This window comes from Mobula birostris, chromosome 14 (assembly GCF_030028105.1).
Source record: "Mobula birostris isolate sMobBir1 chromosome 14, sMobBir1.hap1, whole genome shotgun sequence".
NCBI classification, from domain to species: Eukaryota; Metazoa; Chordata; class Chondrichthyes; order Myliobatiformes; family Myliobatidae; genus Mobula; species Mobula birostris.
Window position 1 is genome coordinate 2,766,731 of NC_092383.1, and position 23,371 is coordinate 2,790,101.

Below are 23,371 nucleotides of genomic sequence, written 5' to 3' on the forward strand. Positions count from 1 at the left end.
ACAGACATGCTACTTAAATTCCGTTTTTTCACAACCGTTTATTAGTGCACTGACTGTTATTTGGGACAACGAAAAATTGCTTGAAAATAAGGTATCTAAAATTTCATATTTCCTTACAACATCACTGCCATTCAGCCCATTGAATTTACACCAGCTGTTAGTGCTATCCCATTTCCCCATAATTTCATTCTTTCCCATTCATGCCGTCAGCTCCAGTCTAATTCTCCTGCCCGCCACCCACATTAGGGACAATTTATCCAGACCAGTTGATCCATCAATCCACAAGTCTTTGAGGTGTGTAAGAAAACCGGAACAGCTGGAGGTAAATGTACGATCACAGGGAGAATGTGGATACTGGAGTAACACAGACAAAATGCTGGAAGAGCTCAGCAGGTCAGGCAGCAGCCATGGAGAGGAATGAACATTCGATATTTCAGGCCAAGACTCTTCATAGTTTAATCCTTTTCTTTTCAAATCTTTTTATTGTTATATTATACAAAAGAAATAACATGAGTACATTGAAGTAACAACACTTACAATGTCTCAAAAAAGACATTATCTTAAAGATTGAAAAAAATTTTTGTGATAACAAAAAAAATCTACTAAGCAGAAAAAGTGAGAAAAAAAAAAGAACTCATTAGGTGTACAACCCCGGAGCCATGCGTCATACAAAAAGCTTCTAAAAGTAAACATCAAACCGCCAGCAAGAAAAGAAAATAAACTAAAAAATTTACAATTAGATCGTGGAAAAAATCTATCAATTAGCTCAAATGATAATAACGAGCAAATGAACCCATCTTTTCTCAAAATCAAGGCGTCGAGTTCCTCTAGCATTTTGTGTGTGTTACTCTGGATTTTAAGCATGTGCAGAATCCCTTTTGGAAACTAGAGGCAGGGCAAGGACTGAACCCTGGTCACTGGAGACATGAGCAGAGAATGTTGAAAAATTGCAATGCGTAAATTTCAGCTCCAAACATGACTCAAGTAATTTTAGAATTTAATTGTGTGAAACTGAGCGTGGTTGGTCTAATCAGTGATTAGAAACAAACAAAATGTTGTTGCTATGGGAACTACAGCTATATGGGACTTTTCACTTGTTTTATATTCGGCCTTGGGCAATGTAAGACATCCAAATACCTCACAGGAGGCACAGAGAGTGATGACAGAATCAGTTATTGAGTTGGGTTTGGAGGAGGAGCAAGTAGCTGACTACAATGAGGAGTGAGTAAAATCTGGAAGAACACAAAGCAGTGGGGGTGGGAGGGGGTAGGTGAGACAGAGATGGGACCAGAGGGGGTTACAAGGAAATGCCGTTTAGAGTGAGTGAGAACAAAATCTCCAGAGGAACTGGAAAACAAGGCATTCCTTAATCTGATACCAATGTAGCTCCCAGAAACAGCACGGCAAGTGGAAGGAGTCCATATTCAGAAACAAATTGGATATAGTTCTTATTGGAAATAACATTTGGGATTCAGTCTGAGTGATCTGTGAGGACGTAATGTGTGTGGGAGGAGCAAGTGAGATTGGACCCATTTGCAAAGGGCTATATTTTATGGGCCTAAACCCACTGTACAGAAGAACAAGGAGTCCATAAAAGATTTTGGGAGGACATGGATGGATGGATACCGAAGCCACTTCTCCCGAAGCCGGAATTAGGAATTAGGGTTCAAGCTGTGAGGTCATCAATTTGGGACAGAGCTGAGAAGTGGCCTGTTTGAAATTCTCTACATTAGTAGACAGTGACTGCTCAGTCATTTGAGTATTTGACGCTGAAGTTTGTTTAATTTTGTGGTTGTGACAAACAAAGGCAAGAAAGTTGGCATATAGTTGATTGCTCTAATGGAAGAGTGCAGACACCCCATGACCAACTCCTTTCAGTTGTGAGAGCGGGTTACCACTGGGGCTCTATTCACCTCTTGTCTGAACTCATTAATAGATCAGCGCCATTAGTCAGCATCTGTTGTCATTGTATCCTTTAACCATGGGGATGGTGAACGATGGGCAAGGCTGATCCCAACTCTTGCTGCTGTAACAATTCCAGTGCCCCACTTGTTAGATGACTAAATATTTATCAAATCAGCTTTTTGAATATTTGTCCCAATTAGTAAACTTTGAAGATAAAAATACCCATGGTATGTGGGGGACAATATCCTTCACACTTAAAACTCAATATGATGCACAAAATCCAGCTTCTGGTATCATACATTGGTCTGCTCTAAACTGCTAAAAATTTTGAGGCTCTTAGATGCACAGAAACTATCAAAGGTTTCAGCTTGCTCTGAAGATATGAAAAACTACTAAGATTTCTCCCAATCTAGTGTAATGAGAAAACTCCAGATCTGACAGGTGCCGCTATTATGATCCTTGGTTCACCATAAGCCCGTACGACGTAGGAAGCAGAATTCCATCATGGCTGATTTATTATCCCTCTCAGCCCCATTCTCCTACCTTCTCCCTGTAACCTTTGATGCCCATAGTAATCAAGAAGCTATCAATCTCCATTTTAAATATACCCAGTGACTTGGTCTCCATAGCCATCCGTGGCAATAAATTCCACAGATTTACTCCCCACTGGCTAAAGAAACCCTTCCTCATCTCTGTTCTAAAGGGTTGTCCTTGCATTCTCTCAGATCCCAGACTCCCCCACTACAGGAAACATCCTCTCCCTGTACCCTCTGTCTAGGCCTTTCAATATTCAATAGGTTTCAATGTGATTCTTCCTCAATCTTCTAAACTCCAGAGTACAGGCCCAGAGCCATCAAACGCTCCTCATATGTTAACTCTTTCATTCCTGGAATAATTTTTGTTAACCTCCTCTGGACCCTCTCAAATGCCAGCACATCTTTTCTTGGATAAGGGGCCCAAAACTGCCCACAATACTCCAAGTGTACTGGGTGGGCACAGGAGTACATTCAGCCAGAGACTCATTCCACCGAGATGCAGCACAGAGCGTCATAGGAAGTCATTCCTGCCTGTGGCCATCAAACTTTACAACTCCTCCCTTGGAGGGTCAGACACCCTGAGCCAATAGGCTGGTCCTGGACTTATTTCTTAATTTACTAGCATAATTTACATATTACTATTTAACTATTTATGGTTCTATTACTATTTATTATTTATGGTGCAACTGTAACGAAAACCAGTTTCCCCCGGGATCAATGAAGTATGACTATGACTAAGTGAACTCTGACCAATGCCTTATAAACGCTCAGCGGCATATCCTTGCTCTCAAAAAGAATGCTAAAATTGCATTTGCCTTCCTTTCACCAACTCAACTTGCAAGTTAACCTTCATGGAATCCTGCAGGAGGGCTCCCAAGTCCTTTTGCCCCTCTGATTTCTGAATTTTCTCTCCATTTAGAAAATAGTCTATGCCTTTATTCTTTCTACCAAAGTGCATGACCATACACTCCCCGCAAATGTATTCCATCTGTCACTTCTTTGCCCATTCCCCCAATCTGTCCAAGTCCCTCTGCAGACTCCCTGCTTCCTCAGCACTACCTGCCCCTCCACCCACCTTCATATCGTCTGCAAACTTGGCCACAAAGCCATCAATTTTGACATCCAACTCATCGACATATAACTTGAAATGAAGCAGTCCCAACACAGACCGCTGTGGAACCCTAATTGTCACCGGCAGCCAATCCGAAAAGGCCTCCTTTATTTCCACTATTCTAATAGGCATCAAAGTGTTGGGTCAATGAGTAGGGCTGGAAAGGCAGAATTATTTTGAACATAAAACTCACACTTCCATCACACAGCATCTTACAAAACTTAAAAGCTATGAACAGGCAAAATAATACATTGCAATGGTCCCTAGTTCTGCTCAGATACTTGAGTGTCCTCACCAGCAGGGAAGGTCCCATAATAGAAGGATCCGCGGTGATCTCTTGTCCAGTCGAAGTTCAGGGTCAAGCACAGAGGCAGTAGAATGCTGTGCAGAACTACAGTCTGCATCATCCCTCAGCCCGTCTCGGTCCAGCAGCGTCACTCTTCTACCCAGTCACAGCTCCTTTCTGCAGCCTGCCCGCACACACAGCTCAGGACAGTCACACACAAGAATGTTACAGAGAAACACACCAAACAGGCAAGAGCTCTTTGTAAGATGAGAACCGAGGGGGTGACCTGACGGATCTTTCAGACTTTAGTAGATAAAGGTGTCCCCTTATGAAGGGAGATCACTGTCAGTAATGAATCCAGCATGGAGTTCAGAAGAAAGGAACCCACTTCTAAAGGATGAATTTGGAGATCATTCCCACAGGAAGAAACACAGGGGCGTTACTGGGATGAATTGGGGGTAAGGCGAGGCTGTGAGCTGTTTCCCTTTTAAAATAAAACTGTGTTGACTATCAGCTGATGGAACCCTGCAGGTCAGGTAGCATCTACGGAGGGAAAAAAACAGTCAATGTTTCGAGCCAACATCAGATGTTGCCTGACTTGTTGAGTTCCTCCATCATTTTGTGCGTGTTGCTCAAAATTTCCATCATCTGCAGATTCTCTTATGTAATTGTTAGTTATAAAGAAGCACAGCTTTTAGTGTGTGCACAAGTATCACAGACGTGTCCTACTGCATCTGTTGTCTTCTGTTATGTTAATAACCACCCCCCCTAAATAATTGAAATATTGTTTACTGAATTTACCCTCAGACTGGATACTCTATTCAGAAAATAAAACCCCCAGTACAGAATCATCTTTTAGGCTTGTGCAGAATCCTCCAAGGTACTGATGGTGAACACATACACCTTCAGGCCAACATCAGTGACTTATATTGTGGCCTAATTAGGACTTCACTAATCTTCCTTTCAAAACACAAACTTCACAATAATTTTTAGTGCAGTACAAGTTATGAAAATTAAATGGCAAATTATTATAATGTTGAAATTCACAAAAAAAAACCCCTCTTGAACCGTTAAGCAGTCATAAAAGCAAGTCTATACATTTCCATTGTTTACCTGGTTACATCATCTCTGCAGTATCCCTTCACCTGGCTGAACAGATGATGTGTTTACTTACTGATTTAAGTAACTGTGTTGATCAAGTAAGAAAAAACAATCCTGTGTGTTATATACACATCTGTTCAGCACGGTTACATAGCGGTTAGTTCGATGCTTTACAATGCCAGTGATTACTGATTGGGGTTCAATTCCCACCGCTGTCTGTAAGGAACTTGTGCGTTCTCCCTGTGACCACACAGGTTTCCTCCGGGTGCTCCAGTTTCCTCCCACATTCCAGAGACATGTGGTTATAGTTTGTGTGCTGTGGGCACGCTATGTTGGCGCTGGAAGCACGGTGACGCTTGCAGGCTGCCCCCTCAGCACATCCTCTGACTGTTGATGCAAAATGATGCATTTCACTGTACATTTCCATCACTGTACGTATTTTTCGAGGTACATGCGACTTTTAAGCTAATCTTTAAGTTTGGCAAATGAGATTAATAAAAGGCTGAGATGACACAAATTATCACCTTACCTGCTAAGCTTTCTTCATTTATCAGGATGGAGAGATGCCACCAATACCAAACACTCACTGAATAAGCCCATCCTGCAGCCCTACACAGTCCAAAAATAATGTACAAACACAGAGAACAATCTAGCAAACTATTCATTGGTTCCAAACAGAGGGAGAAGGTCCTTTTAAACTCATTGATGCGTTAGAAAAATTAGCTGAACTTGGCAAATCTCTTTGTAAACAACTTTTGTGTTAATTTTTGATGACATTACTTCAGAGTGTGACGATGAGCCCTGGGTGGGGTGGTTTTCATAGGAATAGTTCTGAATGCAAGCAAATACCTGCTTTCATACAAGGGCCTACAGTGTGGTCACTGGTTGGGACCTGCTACCCAGTGGCAACTAATGAAAACACAAGTTTAACCTCTCTCTTCCCCTGGGGCTTTAGATCCTTCAGTGGTGTGGATACTTCATCATGAGTTTAGTTCACTCCTCTGAGAATTCCTGCACATGACACAGAAAGACTTTTTTTTCAGCAAACCCGAACTCCTCATTACAAAGTTCCTGTGGGGTTACTACATTTTAGTTGACACCACAAGTATGATGACACTTGTGGGCTACCCCCAGCACACCCTCGGATTGTGTTGGCTGTTGCTGCAAAACAATGCATTTCATTGTATGTACATGTGACAAATAAAATTAATATGTAACGTAAGTTTTCCAGCTACAGGACGAATTGTTGTGATCACCTGTATCTTCTGTTGAGCTTTAACTTTTCAATAGATTTGAGTGATAGTTGTTGAAATATTCTACCAGAGTTCATAGCATCTGCCTGGGGAGAAAGTACAAATATCTGTAAGGAGTTTGTACCTTCTCCCCAAGACCAGGTGCTCCAGTTTCCTCCTGCATTCCAAAGCAGTTAGGGTAAGGTATGGATGGGCACACGTTAATGCTGGAAACATAGCGATACTTACAGGCTGCCCCCAACACATCTTTAGACTGTGTTAGTTGCTAATGCAAATGATGTATCTCACTGTATATTTTGACGCTGCCAGCAACGGTGGTGGAGGTGGATACGATAACATCTTTTAAGAGCCTCCTGGACAGGTATATGGAGCTTAGAAAAACAGAGGGCTATGGATAACCCTAGGTAATTTCTAAAGTAAGTATATGTTCTGCACAGCATTGTGGGCCAAAGGGCCTGTATTGTGCTGTAGGTTTTCTATGTGGTAAGTAAATAAACGCTAATGCTAAGCTAATCACCCAGAGCTGCACAGAATCCAGCAGAATAATGGGGTGCTATGGTAACGTAGCACTTAGTGCGATGCTATTACAGCTCAGGGCAGCGGGAATTCAGAGATCAATTCTGGCATCCTCTATAAATAAGTTTGTACATTCTTTCCCGTGTGCACGTGGGTTGCCTCTCACAAAGACATACTGACTAGTAGGTTAATTGGATTATCCTGTGATTAGGCATGGGTTAAATCAGTAGGTTGCTGGGCAGTGCAGTCCGAAGAGCCTGTTCCATGCTGTAAATAAATTAGTAAGCATCTGCAGGCAGGGACAACAAACTGCAAGGATTTTTCCTACTGTATGAAGCCCAGCAATGCCCTGAACATTTCCACATTCAAGCATCTGCTTTCTTAAGGGATGGCGACAATGTTGGCATTCACAGAGATTTGAAGATAGCTTGAGAGACTAACTGCTTGGTCCTGCATCTCCTCTGGGATGCAATGCAAAGAGGCTGAAATAAAACTGTTAGAGTGTAATGATGGCTTACCTGTCAACCATTAGTTTAAAGGCTGTACTTGTAAATTCAAAAATCAAGTTGACCAGGGATAAAAAAAATTGTTCTATAAAGGTTTATATTTCTGAAACATTAGATTGCTAAGAAAAATCTTCAATCACTAACATACAAAAAAAAATCAGTGTCATTTCCTGCCTTGAATCTAAATATAGATATTCTTCCTTTAAAATTAATGTTTGTCCCACTCCCATCAGGGAGGAGGCTATGTAGTATCCACAACATGACCACCAGACTTAAAAATAGTTACTTTCCCCAAGCAGTAAGACTGATCAACACCTCCGCCCACTAACCCATCCTTCCACACCCCCAAATACCACCTCTTTATCATTTCCCATCAGTTACCGTGTATACTGACACTCCTGTGCCACTTTATGGACATACAATCAATATAGATAAACTCTTATGTATTTATATTTATTGTTTTCTATTGTATTTTATTTTTTGTGCTGCACTGGATCCAGAGCAACAATAATTTTGTTCTCCTTTACACTCATGCACTGGGAATGACATTGAACAATACTGAATCTTGAATAAACTTCTCCAGGAGGTGGAACAGTTGATTCTGATCCCATTTCACATTATAGTCCGAGTTACTTTAGCTCTACCTGAATCTGCAAGTCCAAATGAAATGGGCTCAGACACACTCTGACCATGTGAACAAACCCCAAGTACAGTCTGAACCAAGCTGGTTACATGACTGTAATTAATGAAAATCCCAAAAATTCTCAGGTCAGACTGCATGCGTTAATAAGTTAACCTTTCAGTTCTTTATTAGAACAGGATACAGAACGGAGACTGTGATCATCTTATTCCTGCTCTGCTGTCCACCTGAACACACAGCACCTCTCTCCTTTTCTCCACTCCCCTCTCTTTTTGAGCATCTTACAGATCAATGACATCTTCAAAAGGCAATGCCTCAAAAAGGCAACATCCATCATTAAGGCCCCTCACCATCCAGAACATTTCATTTCCTCATTGCTACCATCAGGGAGGAGATACAGGAACCTGAAGACACACAGTCAACATGTTAGGAACAGCTTCTTCCCCTCTGCCACCAGATTTTTAAACGGTCCATGAACCCATGAACACTACCTCACTACTTTCGCTCTTTTTTTGCACCGCACATACACAGGCACTCTAGTAGCACTGCACATACACAGGCACTAAAGTGGCCACTGAGAGTGTGTGTATATATGGCTTCTTCTAATTTTTTTTATGTATTGTACTGCACTGCTGCCAAAAATCAACCAATTTCATCAGGACTTACAGTATGTCAGTGCTAACAACAGGCTGATGGGCGAGTTTTAAATCAAACTCAGATAGAAAGTATAACACACTACAGATGGACTGAATGCAAAAAGCTTCACTGGCCATGTTAGTGGGCTCTGTTGAATGCATACTATTCAATTCTAGAAATTCAGTCTCACAAATTTTGGAACATTTAAAAAAATTATGTCCATAGCTTTTCAAGGTTTCAACAAGAACCTCCCAACCAATTGTGTTCACTGCCTCCTCCTGTTGTATAATTATTTATTGCGTCATTAACTTTTATGTAAGATCTTACACACACTTATAATGAGAAACACGTTAATCCACGTTTTTAACTGAAGCTGCATTTATGAATGTTGGTTCAAAGTTCAAAGTAAATTTGTAATGATGTACTCAAACCTACCGTTCCCTGACTGTGGAGTACAGAGAGCCTCATCACTGGCAGGATGAAGTGACAATAGGTTTACATGAGAATGAATATATAATTGGATTCAAAATACAAATTTGTAACTTGAAAATGAAACACTCACAACACGCTGATCTTTTCTATGGATGCTGCCCGGCCTGCTGAGTTCCTCCAGCGTGTTGTGAGTGTTGCTTTGACCCCAGCATCTGCAGATTATTTTGTGTTTGTAACTTGAAAATAGTGGCCGTTACATCTACAAAGCCCCCTCCTCATACCATGGCCCCAATTACACTTTACCATTTGAACTGTCATCACAAAAGTGCCAGTGTGTGTAGCCATGGAACACCCACTGGTTCACAGTTCATTGGCACGCTGTTCCACGATAAAACAGTGATGTGGATAAACACCAGGTAATGATTGAAAGCACTGGGCAAATCTTACAAATCTGTGGCCTGCCATTCCGTGACCAGAGTCAGCACAGCAGGCGATTAGAGGGAGGCGAGGCTCCACATGATAAACCAGAACACAAGGTGAACTTGTCTGCAAGGCAATTCAGTGGTTCACACCACCCAAAATGCAAGAGCAATTTTACAGAGTTCCAATCATGCTACCTAGGAGGACACTTACAGGAGTCTAGAGATGGCCGAGTAAGGAGTGGGAGTAATGGTTCTATAGATAACAATTCGTAGACTAACATGCAGCAGTACAAAAGTCATTCAATACCCCATAAAACATCAATCCATGAGAGCACCTCCTTCTTCTTGGGGTGGACCACAACTTGACCTCACTCTTGGAAACAAACATCTCACCCTTCTTTGCCATATTTAGGAGTGGGGTATTATCTAGTTGAGGCCAACAATATTTCAGTACTTTTTCCACAGACCTTTATTTTAAAATACTGCTTTAATAGTTAGTTACCATCAGAGATCCCTACGTGATGCAATGAATCAATAAAAGATGTCTGCAGTGTATGACTATAATTCAGATATCCAGCAATATTGTTCCAAGACCCCAGCAACCTTCCAATAAAGATCAGAATCATGAAACTTCACATCCTCCTACTTCTCGTGTATTCTTGCACATCTGATTTCATTTTTTCAAGTCCCAGTGACTTGTCAGTTTTGTGTCAATAACACATTTCTATGCAGGTCACTTATTTCCACCGCCTCTGCAGCCTTTCCTTCTCAGTTTCCATCCAGGAGGTGCAGCAATGAAGACCACCTTCTAGATTCAAATTCCACATAATGTTTCAGAAGTTACCGACTGCATCACGCATAGCCTGATATCTGTCCTACCATCATCTTCATCTTCGGCTTGAAAAAAATTATTGCAAACACCTGTGCACTGTTAGTCTTGCCACAAAATTTCATTTAATTGTATTCCTCTTCCTCCTCCTCCTCCTCCTCCTCCTGTCTTACATGAGTAACGAACTGGGATGTGCTCAGCTGAAGCTGGGTTTGATTGATGGCACATTCATTGTCTACCTGCATCAAAGACTGTAGAAGGAAATGTTTATTAATGGAAGAACATAATTATTCAATAGACACATTAATCTAACGCCATATCAATCTCCAATTCTGTTTATACCACACACACGATGAAAATTACTATGCTGATTCAAAATGTGTTTCTGCATTGAATTAAACGCTTTGCTCCATTCCCTGTTCTTATCAATGACTTCAAAACTTGGTGGCACGGTAGCTTTACAGTGCCAGTGATCGATAGCAGTTAGTTTTACAGTGCCAACGATCAGGGTTCAATTTCTGATGCTGCCTGTAAGGAGTCTGTACGTTCTTGTGACTGCATGGGTTTCCTCCAGGTCCTCCACTTTCCTCCCACCTTCTACAGGTGTCAGGGTTATTGAGTTGTGGACATGCTAGGTTGGCACTAGAAGTATGGTGACACTTGCAAGCTGCCCCCAGCACATTGAAGTCAAGTTTATTGTCATTTAACTATATACACATATATAATGTATAGAAGATAATAAGATACAGGAGCAGAATTAGGCCATTTGGCCCATCTAGTCTGTTCTGCTATTTCATCAAGGCTGACGCAATTTCCCTCTCAGCCCCAATCTCCTGCCTTCTCCCTGTACCCCTTCATGTCTTGACTAATCAAGAATCTATTAACCTCTGCCTTAAATATACATAAAGACTTGGCCTCCACAGCTGCCTGTGGCAAAGAGTTCCACAGATTCACACCCTTCAGCTAAAGAGATTCCTCCTCATCGTTGTTTTAAAAGGATGCCCCTCTATTCTGACGCTGTGTCCTCTAGTCTTAGATTCTCCCTCCACAGGAAACATCCCCTCCACATCCACTCTTTCAAGGCCTTTCATCATTCAGAGGTTTCAATGAGGTCACACTATTGTTTGTTGTCTATGTTAACAATTTGCTAACGTGGTCAGCAAGTTTGGAGCCAATACAAAAACTGGTGGTGTAGTGGACAGGGAAGAAGTTTATCGAAGATTACAATCAGATCTAGATGACCTGGGGAAGTGAGCCAAGGAATGGCAGGTGGAATTTATTTTGGACAGTGTGAGATATTACATTTTGGTGAGTTCAACCAGGGCAGGTTTACACAGTAAATAGTGGGGCCTTGATAGAACAGAGAGACCTGGGGACACTAGAACATAGCTCTTGGAAAGCAGTGAATCAGGTAGACAGGATAGTGAAGAAAATGTATATAATACTTGGCTTCATTGGTCAGAGAATTGAGTATGAGAGTTGGGATATAAGGAGACAATACATGTATGTGCCTGTCAGAATGAAATGTAAAGGTAACAGTGTAGGGAACCTTGGTTTTCAAGAGATATTGAGGCCCTGGTTAAGAAAAAAAAGAGGTGCACAGCAGGTACAGTAGAGGCAGGTAGGACAAATGAGGTCCTTATGGAGTATAAGAAATGCAAGAGAACACTTAAGAAATCAGGAAGGCTAAAAGAAGGCATGAAGTTGCCCTAGCAGACAAAGTGAATGAGAACCCCAAGTGATTCTGCAGATACTGTATGTTAAGAACAAAAAGTTTGCAAGAGCAAAAAATAGTCCTCTGGAAGTTCAGGATGGTAAACCATGTGTGGAGTCAAAAGACATGGGGGAGATCTTAAATACATTTTTTGTATCCGTATTTTCTCAGGAGACAGACACAGAGTCTATGGAAATGACTCAGAGCAGCAGTGAGGCCATGGTCCCAACATAGAGTACAGAGGAGGCTGCGTTTGCTATCCTGAGGCAAATTAGGGTGGATAAATCCCCGGGGCCGGACAAAGTGTTTCCTCAGACCCTGCGGGAGGGAAGTGCAGAAATTGCCAGGCCCTTGCAGAGATGTTTAGATCATCCTCAGTGACAGGCGACCTGAACTGGAGGAATGGAGGATAGCTAATGTTGTTCCACTGTTTAAGAAAGGCTCTAAACATAAATCTGGAAATTATAGGGTGGTGATGTAGTAGTGGGATAGTTATTGGAAGGTATTCTAAGGTTTGGTTAGACATGGACTGATTAAGGACAGTCAGCATAACTTCATGTGTGATAGGTCATATCTAACCATTTTTATATATTTTTCCAAGGAATTTACCAGGAAAGTAGATGAAGGCAAGGTTGTGGATATTGGGCTACATGGACTTTAGCAAGACATTTGACAAGGTTCCACATAGGAGGTTGGTCAAGAAGGTTCAGTCGTTCCAAGATGAACCTTCCAGTTCTGGTCGCCTCACTATAGGAAGGATGTGGAAGCATTGGAAAGGGTACAGAGGAGACTTACCAGGATGCTGCCTGGTTTAGAAAGTATGCATTATGTTCAGAGATTAAGGGAGCTAGGGCTTTACTCTCTGGAGAGGAGGAGGATGAGAGCAGACATGATAGAGGTGTACAAGATAATAAGAAGAATAGATAGAGTGGATAGCCAGCGCCTCTTCCCCAGGGCACCACTGCTCAATACAAGAGGACATGGCTTTAAGGTAAGGGGTGGGAAGTTCAAGGGGGCTATTAGAGGAAGGTTTTTTACTCAGAGAGTGGTTGGTGCGTGGAATGCACTGCCTGAGTCAGTGGTGGAGGCAGATACACTGGTGAAGTTTAAGAGGCCACTAGACAGGTATATGGAGGAATCTAAGGTGGGGGGTTAAATGGGAGGCAGGGTTTGAGGGTCGGCACAACATTGTGGGCTGAAAGGCCTGTACTGTGCTGTACTGTTCTATGTTCTATGAGGTAGTAAATTGGATGAGACGCTGACGTTGTGAGAGAAGCCAGAGAGTGGTAGTGGATAGTTGCCCCTCTGATTGGAGGCCTGTGACTAAGAGCGCGCCGCAGGGTAGGTGCTGGCTGCTTTGCTGTTGCTCATCAACACCGCGGCAAACTGGATCCGCAAATTTGTAGATGACATCAAGGCTGGGGGGGTGGAGTGGACGGTGAGGAAGGCTGCTCTGGGCAGTAGGGTCTGGACCAGCTGGAAAAATGGTCGGAAAAATGGCCGATGGAATTTAATGCAGACAAGTTTGAGATATTGCACTTTGGGAGGACCAAGCAGGGTAGGTCGTACACAGTGAACAGCAGGGCACTGAGGAGTACAGCAGAACATAGGGATTTGGAAACACAGGTCCATAATTCATGGAAAGTGGTGTCACAGATAGATAGGGTTGTAAAGAAAGCTTTTGACACATTTGCCTTCATAAGATGGAATGTTATGTTGAAGTTGTAAAATACATTGGTGAGGCCTAATTTGGAGTATTGTGTGTAGTTTTGGTCACCTACCTACAGGAAATATGTAAACAAGGTTGAAAGAGTACAGAGAACATTTACAAGGATATTGCTGGGTCTGGAGGACCTGAGTTATAAGGAAAAATTGAATAGGTTAGGAGCTTATTTCTCAGAAAGTAGAAGATTGAGAGGAGATTTGATTGAGGTATGGAGGGTATAGATAGGGTAAATACAAGCAGGCTTTTCCCACCGAGGTTGGGTGGGACTACAACCAGAGGTCATAGGTTAAGGATGAAAGGTGAAAAGTTTAAGGGGAACATGAAGACAGACTTCTTCACTCAGTGGGTCATGAGTGTGTGGAACGAGGTGCCAGCACAGGTGGTGCATGGGACCTCGATTTCGACGTTGAAGAGAAGTTTGGATAGGTACATGAATGGTAGGTGTATGGCGGGCCATGGTCTCAGTGCAGGTCGATGGGAGTAGGCAGTTTAAATGGTTTGGTGTGAACTAGATAGGCCAAAGGGCCTGTTTCTGTGCTGTACTTTTCTACAACTTCTATGACTACACCAGCTTGAGGAAGGGAGAGGGAACTTTCTTTTCTATTCAGACTTTTACAACCTCATAACATCCCAAAGTCCTCTACAGTAAATTAATTTTGAAGTGCTGGAATGCTAAGCTGCCAATTTGTGCACAGCAAGCTTCATCAAATAGCAAGGAAAATATTATTAGTAAGAGGGTTAAGAATTACATGGAGAAGGCTTACATGATGAATAGGGTTTGAAAAATAAACAGCCATGATTGATAGCAGAGCAGACTTGATGGGCTGACTGGCCAAATTTGCTCATCGCGACAGGTTGTTGTTGGTGAGGCTGCGTAAGATTTAAAGAGAGCTCAGGGCCTTTTGGAACTTTTTGGCAGGTGGCAATTGCTGGGGTACTACACACTGGTAAGACTCCAGCAAGAGTGTCGGGGGGCAGAAGCAAGTGTAGTTGCTATTACTAAGAAGGTACTTGGGAAGCTGAAGGGTCTGAAGTCACCTGGACCAGATGGTGTACACCCCAGGGTTCTGAAAGAGGTAGCTGAAGAGATTGTGGAGGCATTAGTAATGATCTTTCAAGAATGACTAAATCTTGGAATGGTTCCGTGGGACTGGAAAATTGCAAATGTCACTCCACTCTTTAAGAAGGGAGGGAGGCAGAAGAAAGGAAATTATAGGTCAGTTAGCCTGTCTTCAGTGGTTGGTAAGATGTTGGAGTCCATTATTTAAAAGCTTTGGGGCTCTTGAAGGTGCATGATAAAACAGGCCAAAGTCAGCATGGTTCCTTAAGGGGAAATCTTGCCTAACAAATCTGTTGGAATTCTTTGAGGAAATAACAGGCATGATAGACAAAGGAGAGTCAGTGGATGTTGTTTACTTGGATTTTCAGAAGGATTTTGACAAGATGCAACACGTGAGACTGCTTAGCAAGAGCCTAAGGTAATATACGACTAGCATGGACAGAAGTTTGGCTGACTGGCAGGGGTCAAAGAATAGGAATGAAGGGGGTCTATTCTGGTTGGCTGCCAGTGATTAGTGGTGTGCCACAAGGGTCGGTATTGGAGCGCTTCTTTCTACATTATATGTCAATGATTTGGATGATGAAATTTATGACTTTGTAGCCAAGTTTGCTGACGATATAAAGTTAGGTGGAGGGGCAGGTCACATTGAGGAAGCAAGGAGTATTCAGAAGGACACAAGACAGATTGGGAGAATGGGCAAAAAATTGGAAGATGGATATAGTGTAGGGAAATGTAAAGTCATGCACTTTGATATTAGGAATAAAGGTGTAGACGACAGTGATTGTATTCACCCCCCTGGGAAGTTTTCATATTTTATTGTTTTACAACATTGAATCACAGTGGATTTAATTTGGCTTTTTTGACACTGATCAACAGAAACAGACTCTTTCGTATCAAAGTGGGAACGTATCTCTACAAAGTGATCTAAATTACTTACAAATATAAAACACAAAATAACTGATCGCATAAATATCCACCCCTTTAATATGACACACCAAGTCATCACTAGTGCAGCAAATGGTTTTATAAATCACATAATTAGTTGAATGGCGATCACCTCCACATCTCAAAACAGAAAGTCAAAGTGTTTCATTTGACTGTAGTAAAAATACACCTGTATCTGGAAGGTCCAGCTGTTGGTGAGTCAGTATCCTGGCAAAAATTACACCATTAAATCAAAAGAAGACTCCAAGCAACTCGACGAAAAGGTTATTGAAAAGCGCAAGTCAGGAGATGGATACAAGAACATTTCCAAGTCACTGAATATCCCTTGGATAATCATGAAGAAATGGAAAGAATATGGCACAGCTATAAATCTGCCTAGAGCACACCATCCTCAAAAACTGAGTGGCCGTGCAAGAAGGGAAGAAGGGGACTAGTGAGGGAGGCCATCAAGAGACCTATGACAATTCTGGAGGAGTTACAAGCTTCAGTGGCTGAGATGGGAGAGACTGCACCTGGTGCTTCACCAGTCACAGCTTTATGGAAAAGTGGCGAAGAGAAAGTCAGTTGGGAAAAAAACCTCACATGAAATCTCGGTTAAAGTTTGCTGGAAGGCATGTGGGAGATTCTGAAGTCAGCTGGAAAAATATTCTATGGTCTGATGAAATCAAAACTGAGCTTTTTGGCTGTCAGACTAAATGCTACGTTTGGCGTACTGCACATCATCAAAAACACACCATCCCTACTGTGAAGTATGGTGGTGGCTGCATTATGCTGTGCGGATGCTTCACTGCAGCAGGTTTGGAAGGCTTGTGAAGGTAGAAGGTAAAATGAATGCAGCAAAATACAGGGAAATCCTGAAGGAAAACCTGATGCAGTCTGCAAGAGAACTGCAACTTCGGAGAAGATTTGTTTTCCAGCAAGACAGTGACCCTAAGCATAAAGCCAAAGCTACACAGGACTGGCTTAAAAACATCAAAGTTAGTATCCTGGAGTGGCCAAGTCCTCAATCCAATTAAGAATTTGTGGCTGGACTTGAAAAGGGCTGTTCACTCACAATCCCCCATGCAATCTGACAGCTTGAGCAATTTTGCAAGGAAGAATGGGGAAAAACTGCAGTGTCCAGAAGTGCAAAGCTGATAGAGACCTATCCGCACAGACTTAAGGCTGTAGTTACTACCAAGGGCGCATCTACTAAATACTAACTTGAAGGGGGTGAATACTTATCCAATCAATTATTTTGTGTTTTATATTTGTAATTAATTCAGGTCACTTTGCAGAGATCAGTTTTCACTTTGATATAAAAGTCTTTTTCTGTTGATCAGTGGCAAAAAAGCCAAACTAAATCCACTGTGATTCAATGTAGTAAAACAAGTAAAACATGAAAACTTCCAAGGTGGGTGAATACTTTTTATAGGGACTGTATTTTCTAAACGTGGAGAAAATTCAAAAATCAGATGTGCAAAAGGACTTGAGAGTCCTTGTGCAGGATTCCTTCAAGGTTAACTTGCAGGTTGAGTCAGTGGTAAGGAAGGCGACTACAATGTTAGCATTAATTTTGAGAGGACCAGAATACAAGAGCAAGCATGTGATGCTGAGGCTTGGTAAGACATTGGTCAGACCACATTTGCAGTACTGTGAACAGGTTTGGGGCCCTCACCCAAGAAAAACTGTGCTGGCATTGGAGTGGGTCCAGAGGAAGTCTGCAAGAGTGATCCCGGGAATGAAAGGTTTAGTGTAGGAGGAGCATTTGATGGCTCTGGAGTTTAGAAGAATCTCACTGAAACCTATCAAATATTGAAAGGCCAAGATAGAGTGGATGTGGAAAGGATGTTTCCTGTAGTGGGCGAGTCTAGGATCAGAGGGCACAGCCTCATAATAGAGGGAAGTCTGTTTAGTACAAAGATGATGAGGAATTTCTTTAGCCCGAGGGTGGTGATTCAGATACAGAGAAGCACCAGAAAGCACAGCAGAATCAAAAGAGGCAATCTCTATAGTTGTCTGATATGTCATCTTGCAGATATTACTAAACAGTCAGATATTTACAGCACAAAGCTGACTTCTTACCTCTAGAGATTCAGGTGCCTGTCCACTCCCGTCATTGTCAACTGCATCACCTTGCTCTTTGGTTGTGATCATGGATCGCAAGGCCAACTCTTCCACCTGTAGTCACAGTACACTCACATTAACAAGGCTAAAAGGTATAGGAGCAAAATTAGCCATTCGGCCCACCAAGTCTGCTCCATTATTCCATCATGGCTCATTTATTTTCCCTCTCAACCCCGTTCTCCTGCTTTCCCCAGATACCTTTGACACCCTGACTAACCAAGAAGTGATCAACTTCCATTTGAAATATACCCAATGACTTGGCCTTCAAGGCAATGAATTCTACAGATTCACCACCTTCTGGTTACCAAGAAATTCCTCCTCATCTGTTCTAAAGTGACATGCTTTTATTCTGAAGCTGTGCCCTCTTATCCTAGGCTTTCCCACTATAGGAAAGATCCTCTCCACATCCACTCGAACTGGGCCTTTCAATATTTGATAGGTTTCAATGAGATCCCCCCTCATTCTCCTAAACTCCAGTAAGTACAGGCCCAGAGCTCTCTACTACCCTTGCAGAGTGGTGTGTGCAAAGCTACACTGGGAGTTAAACACCTTCTCAAAAATCACTTGAACTGAAAGCTTTCTTTAGTTTTAATGAGAAAACTTTGTGAAAAGATATTGCTGATTCAAGAGTGGATGAAAATGGATGACTTTCTACCGTGTGTATTTCAAGTTGAAATCAAGTCATGAGTGTGTACTTATGATCAGGAAGTGACGCTTATACAAAATGAGCAACACCCCTAGAGGCAAAACACTGCCCACCTCACTTCAACGATGTCTAACTAAACTAGTGAAACTAAAACTCAAATGATCATTTCATTTTGCCTTTGGCAAAGCAAAGACAGTCTCAGAGACTAGTCTTGAAACTATCTAACTGCATGGTCTTTAACCCTTCTCACTGCGAAAATGTTGAGCTTGATGACATACTTGCTCACGGTGGTTTCTATTGAGACGACCGGTGACACGGTGCTCACACAGATTAATGACTGAGTGGAGTACCTCTGGAGTGAGTTGTGCTCTCTTAATATATCCTCCAACTAGCTGTAGCCCGTCAGAGTCAAGAAAGGCAGAGTTCACTAAAGTAGCTTTGGATTGGGAGAGGTTCCTGCTTTGTGATGCACTGCACTTCCTCTGCTTTCATCGGTCTTTGAACACCACGAAGGATTCTAATCTTTACTTGATTCAGTTGGTCTCGCTGAGAGGTTGCTTACAAATGTGCCATCCACTGCAAAGGCAGTCTTTGGCCACTCCCACAATCTTCACTTTGGTTACTCCTACAATCTTCACTTTCATGTAGATACAGCTCTCAGAAGGCAGTCTTTGGTTATTCCTACAATGCTCTCAGAAGGTCTAAAATGATTTGGGTGCCCATTCTTCAGGACACTATTCTTAAATACCTGACTGGCAGACCACAGTACGTGTGTTTGCAACAGTCTGTGTCCGACAGAGTGATCAGCAGCACTGGGGCTCCACAGGGGACTGTCTTGTCTCCCTTTCTCTTCACCATTTACACCTCGGACTTCAACTACTGCACAGAGCCTTGTCATCTTCAGAAGTTTTCTGATGACTCTGCCATAGTTGGATGCATCAGCAAGGGAGATGAGGCTGAGTACAGGGCTACGGTAGGAAACTTTGTCACATGGTGTGAGCAGAATTATCTGCAGCTTAATGTGAAAAAGACTAAGGAGCTGGCAGTAGACCTGAGGCGAGCTAAGGCACCAGTGACCCCTGTTTCCATCCAGGGGGTCAGTGTGGACATGGTGGAGGATTACAGATACCTGGGGATACGAACTGACAATAAACTGGACTGGTCAAAGAACACTGAGGCTGTCTACAAGAAGGGTCAGAGCCGTCTCTATTTCCTGAGGAGACTGAGGTCCTTTAACATCTGCCGGACGATGCTGAGGATGTTCTACGAGTCTGTGGTGGGCAGTGCGATCATGTTTGCTGTTGTGTGCTGGGGCAGCAGGCTGAGGGTAGCAGACACCAACAGAATCAACAAACTCATTCCTAAGGCCAGTGATGTTGTGGGGATGGAACTGGACTGTCTGACGGTGGTGTCTGAAAAGAGGATGCTGTCCAAGTTGCATGCCATCTTGGACAATGTCTCCCATCCACTACATAATGTACTGATTGGGCACAGGAGTACATTCAGCCAGAGACTCACTCCACCGAGATGCAACACAGAGCGTCATAGGAAGTCATTCCTGCCTGTGGCCATCAAACTTTACAACTCCTCCCTTGGAGGGTCAGACACCCTGAGCCAATAGGCTGGTCCTGGACTTATTTCCTGGCATAATTTACATATTACTATTTAATTATTTATGGTTTTATTACTATTTAATTATTTATGGTGCAACTGTAACGAAAACCAATTTGCCCCGGGATCAATAAAGTATGACTAATACACTGACAGTGGGCTGATGAATACCGTTGAGGCAGTCTTCACCCACTATGACCCAACTCAAGTCCAGTCTTTGGGCATAAGGTGCACTGTGCTGACCATTGCGCTGTTCATGCACCTTATGTGCATATATGGGATCTCTGCCAAGCAACAGGAGAACCTCAACAAAAGAGTCCTGTGTGGGGATCATGTCAGTTATGTCCTTAAGATGTGAACAACCTCATGCAGCTTCAGGTGTTGAGATTTAATCCCTGTTGTTGGGAATATGGTTACAGCCAATGAGAGATGGCATGGGTACGCAGACCTCTCCTCCTATTGACTCCGTGACAAATCCACCGGCTCTGTTTCCAGAACATCTGATGTTCCAGAACATGCCTTTAGAGTGTGTGAGGAAGTAGCTACACTTGATGGACGATCAGCTGGCTCCCACTGTGCTCTGCTGGGGGTGTGCTGGGTGGAACCAATAGCCCAAGGTGCAGGCTCTGAACTTACAGCTGTATCTTCTCTGGCCAGACTCAGCATTTTGCTCAATCTATTGTCCAATGGTAATTCGTCACCCCAGCCTGGTGCAGCGAGTGAGGACTGTGCAGCTGGTTCTGTTGAAAGGTGAGCCACTGATGCACTAGGTGCATGGATCAGTCCTCATCGGCTCTTATTAAGTGGCGAACATTCATGTGTTTCTAAGTTGGGTGACTTTTGCAACTTCCCACTTCCTACATTAAATGAGGGTTCAACTTCCTTTGGGTTTAAATCTGAAGCAGAGGATGTCTGGTGTGAAGCATGACAGGAAGGTGATTCCTATCTTTGTCTACTGCTTTGATTTCATCCTCTGTTGAAAAGCCATGTTGTATTAGAGGGCTCGCACCAATGGTCAGTTCTTCAATCACCCTCCTAGAGAGAACACCACCACTGCTGCTTCATACACCTTTCCCTCTGCTAAGACAGCCTCAGCTTCACACTCCTCCTGCAGCGCACTTAATATAGCTTCTACACGAGCTTTCTCCACGTCTAAAATGAGCTTCACCATTAGCATTTCAACTTTGTGCTTAGCACCCTCTGCTCTCAATCTTGTTGCTTCATTTCTGGCACGGATTCGTGCTGCAGAACGTGGCGCATCGCCGCGATGCTCAAGCAAAACCACGATTAGCATAGCCGCAGCACGAGCCCGCGCCAGAGCCGAAGCGGCAAGAATGGCTCGCGGTGTGTTTCGATATACGTGTGACAGAGTTCATCTTTTTCTTTACACAGGCGGGTATTGTTTGTTTGAGTTTACCTTGAGTCTGTTTAGCTGATCCTGCAAAGTGGTTTTGATCTTCAGCAGAGCTTCCTCTTCCTTTTTCAGCTCCTGTAGCCGACTCAACATTCTCAGCCCCAAGCAGTCCTCAGTTCACCTGCTTGACGTTTAATTCACTCAAGGATTATTGCACCTTTATGAGCTGTCGCTCTCTCTCTCTCTCTCTCATACACCGCACTCCCACCGAGAGCAGCAGTTCATGTATGAAGATCTGGATAAGCAGCTTTGGTCACGTACACTGCTAGTTAAAGGCCAAAAAAAAGGCAGCATGACATGAAGCAAAGTTGTTCCCAATCTGTCAGTACCTGAAAGAGAAAGATTGTTTAGCTGTTGATGGAATCACATTCACCGTGTTAGTTAATCTTCACCGACTTGTGAGAATCCCTGGCACATAATTGCTTAAAATATAGAAACAGCGTTAAGGGTGGCACTGAGAACTTTGATCAGACGCATGGTATTAATGGTAGGAGTTAATTACCTTCTAAACTATCCACTGTATCAAGGAGGAAACTCCAGGATGTATATTCAACAATACTTAAGGCACAGGAACCACCAAGCCCTGAAAACCCCGGTTAACAAAGGAGTACTTTCTTATTTCCAGATACAGTCCAGAAAAAACCCTTCGAGCTGCGCTGCTCAGCAACCCCCGATTTAACCCAAACATCATCACGGGGCATTGACCAATTAACCAACTAACCGGTAGGTCTTTGGTACCTTTAATAACTGGAGCACCCAGATAAAACCCGAGCACTCCACGAGAAGGACGCACAAACAGAAGATGCTGGGATTGCACTCCAACACACCGAACTGTAATAGCATCTTGCCCTGTATTGGCGACAGCGCAAACTTTCCAAGGCTCGCTACTAACCAATGGCGCAAATGACAGGATTTCACTGGCTGTACTCCGGTGTTCCAGTCACAGCCCCGGCTCCTTGCATCTACAGGCTGGGCTGAGTAATAGTCCCAGCCACCCTAACCCGGTCCTCAGTCCTACCCGAACCCCCCCCCCCCTTGCCCCCTACCTGGATTAGAGGCAATGTGCTAATAAGAGGGTGAATCAGGTTGTTTTCTCAGGAACGGCGTCAGAATCTGTCCCCCAAGTTTGAAATGTCTGATATCAGCGGGCATGCATCAAGGGGATAATTTCAAAAGGGATGTTGTGGGGCAGGTTCTTTACACAGATTGAGGAAGCAGATATGATCGGGATGTTCAAGAGGTTCTTAAAGAGGCGCATGAATGCAGAGCTTGTACAGGAGGAATTGATTAGTTTAGTTGGGAAGTTGACCAGCCCTGCACCACACCATTCCCCGAAATGCTCCGTCTACCTGAGGCCGCCTCCATCGGCTTCCGGCAGTCCCATGCGACCTCCGCGTCACTTCCGGCTCCCGCGCCTGCGCGGTAGCGCCCCTGTCGCTCGATGGCGGGCTGAGATGATGTCCTGTCTCTCCACCGCAGCGGAATGGCCTCAAGCTGTAGAATAATTCACCCGATGTTTACGTCAGCTGCTCCTACCCCTGGTGTTCGGTTGTCGAGCTCGGAGGAGAGGAGATTTGCAGTTAATTAAATCTCCTGAGGATTAGGGATGTCGAGGCGAACTGAGGGTTAGATTCCCGCCTCGGCAGTCTCTGTACCTACACTGGTTTAGGGGCTTCGCTTTAAGGCAGAGACAGGGAATGAGTATCAGAAAGTGGATGCAACAGAGTGAAAGGTGAGCAAGGGAAGGCAGGAATGTGGATGTGATGTTACAGCGATTTCAGAATCGGGTTTATTACTTGTTTTGCGGCAGCAGTTACTATACGTTACAATAACAAATATTTTTTAAAGAAATACTGCAATAAGAGCAAAATAGTGAAGTAGTGCTCATGGTTTCATTGTCCATTCAGAAATCTGATAGCAGAGGGGAAGAAGCTGTTCCTAAAACATTGAGTGTGTGTCTTCAGGCTCCTGTATCA

The 23,371-nt window shown here is 43.3% G+C and overlaps 2 protein-coding genes across 4 annotated transcripts in view; both read right to left on the reverse strand.

The window, feature by feature from the left end:
* lctlb (lactase-like b) overlaps positions 1–9,603 on the reverse strand; it is a 54,910-nt gene extending 45,307 nt beyond the window's left edge. Inside the window, exons 1-2 of the mRNA XM_072277975.1 lie at positions 9,556–9,603; positions 3,848–4,381 (exon numbers count right to left, since the gene is read on the reverse strand). Coding sequence (XP_072134076.1) covers positions 3,848–3,959 — 112 coding nt within the window. The 5' untranslated portion in view covers positions 3,960–4,381; positions 9,556–9,603. The remainder of the gene's footprint in view (positions 1–3,847; positions 4,382–9,555) is intronic.
* Positions 7,271–22,801, reverse strand: snapc5 (small nuclear RNA activating complex, polypeptide 5). Of its 3 annotated transcripts, none has more exons than XM_072277977.1 (4): positions 22,745–22,801; positions 21,399–21,724; positions 17,683–17,778; positions 7,271–10,424 (listed from the first exon to the last, which is right to left on the reverse strand). In XM_072277977.1, the coding sequence occupies exons 2-4, from the start codon at positions 21,486–21,488 to the stop codon at positions 10,299–10,301; spliced, it is 312 nt and encodes a 103-aa protein (XP_072134078.1). In that variant the 5' UTR covers positions 21,489–21,724; positions 22,745–22,801; the 3' UTR covers positions 7,271–10,298. The 3 variants fall into 3 exon arrangements, with proteins under 3 accessions (XP_072134078.1, XP_072134077.1, XP_072134079.1); XM_072277976.1 differs by having other exon boundaries at positions 22,442–22,758; XM_072277978.1 differs by lacking the exon at positions 22,745–22,801 and adding an exon at positions 21,898–22,400.
* Between the last annotated feature and the right edge of the window lie 570 nt (positions 22,802–23,371).

Bases quoted from the DNA above. Each gene is read 5' to 3' on its own strand.
- snapc5 (XM_072277977.1), bottom strand. From the start codon at position 21,488: ATGTTGAGTCGGCTACAGGAGCTGAAAAAGGAAGAGGAAGCTCTGCTG. The intron at 17,779-21,398 runs GTAAACTCAAAC...CTGTGACTACAG, and splicing joins ATCAGCTAAACAGACTCAAG to GTGGAAGAGTTGGCCTTGCG. The intron at 10,425-17,682 runs GTAAGAAGTCAG...TTCCTTCTACAG, and splicing joins AGGCACCTGAATCTCTAGAG to TCTTTGATGCAGGTAGACAA.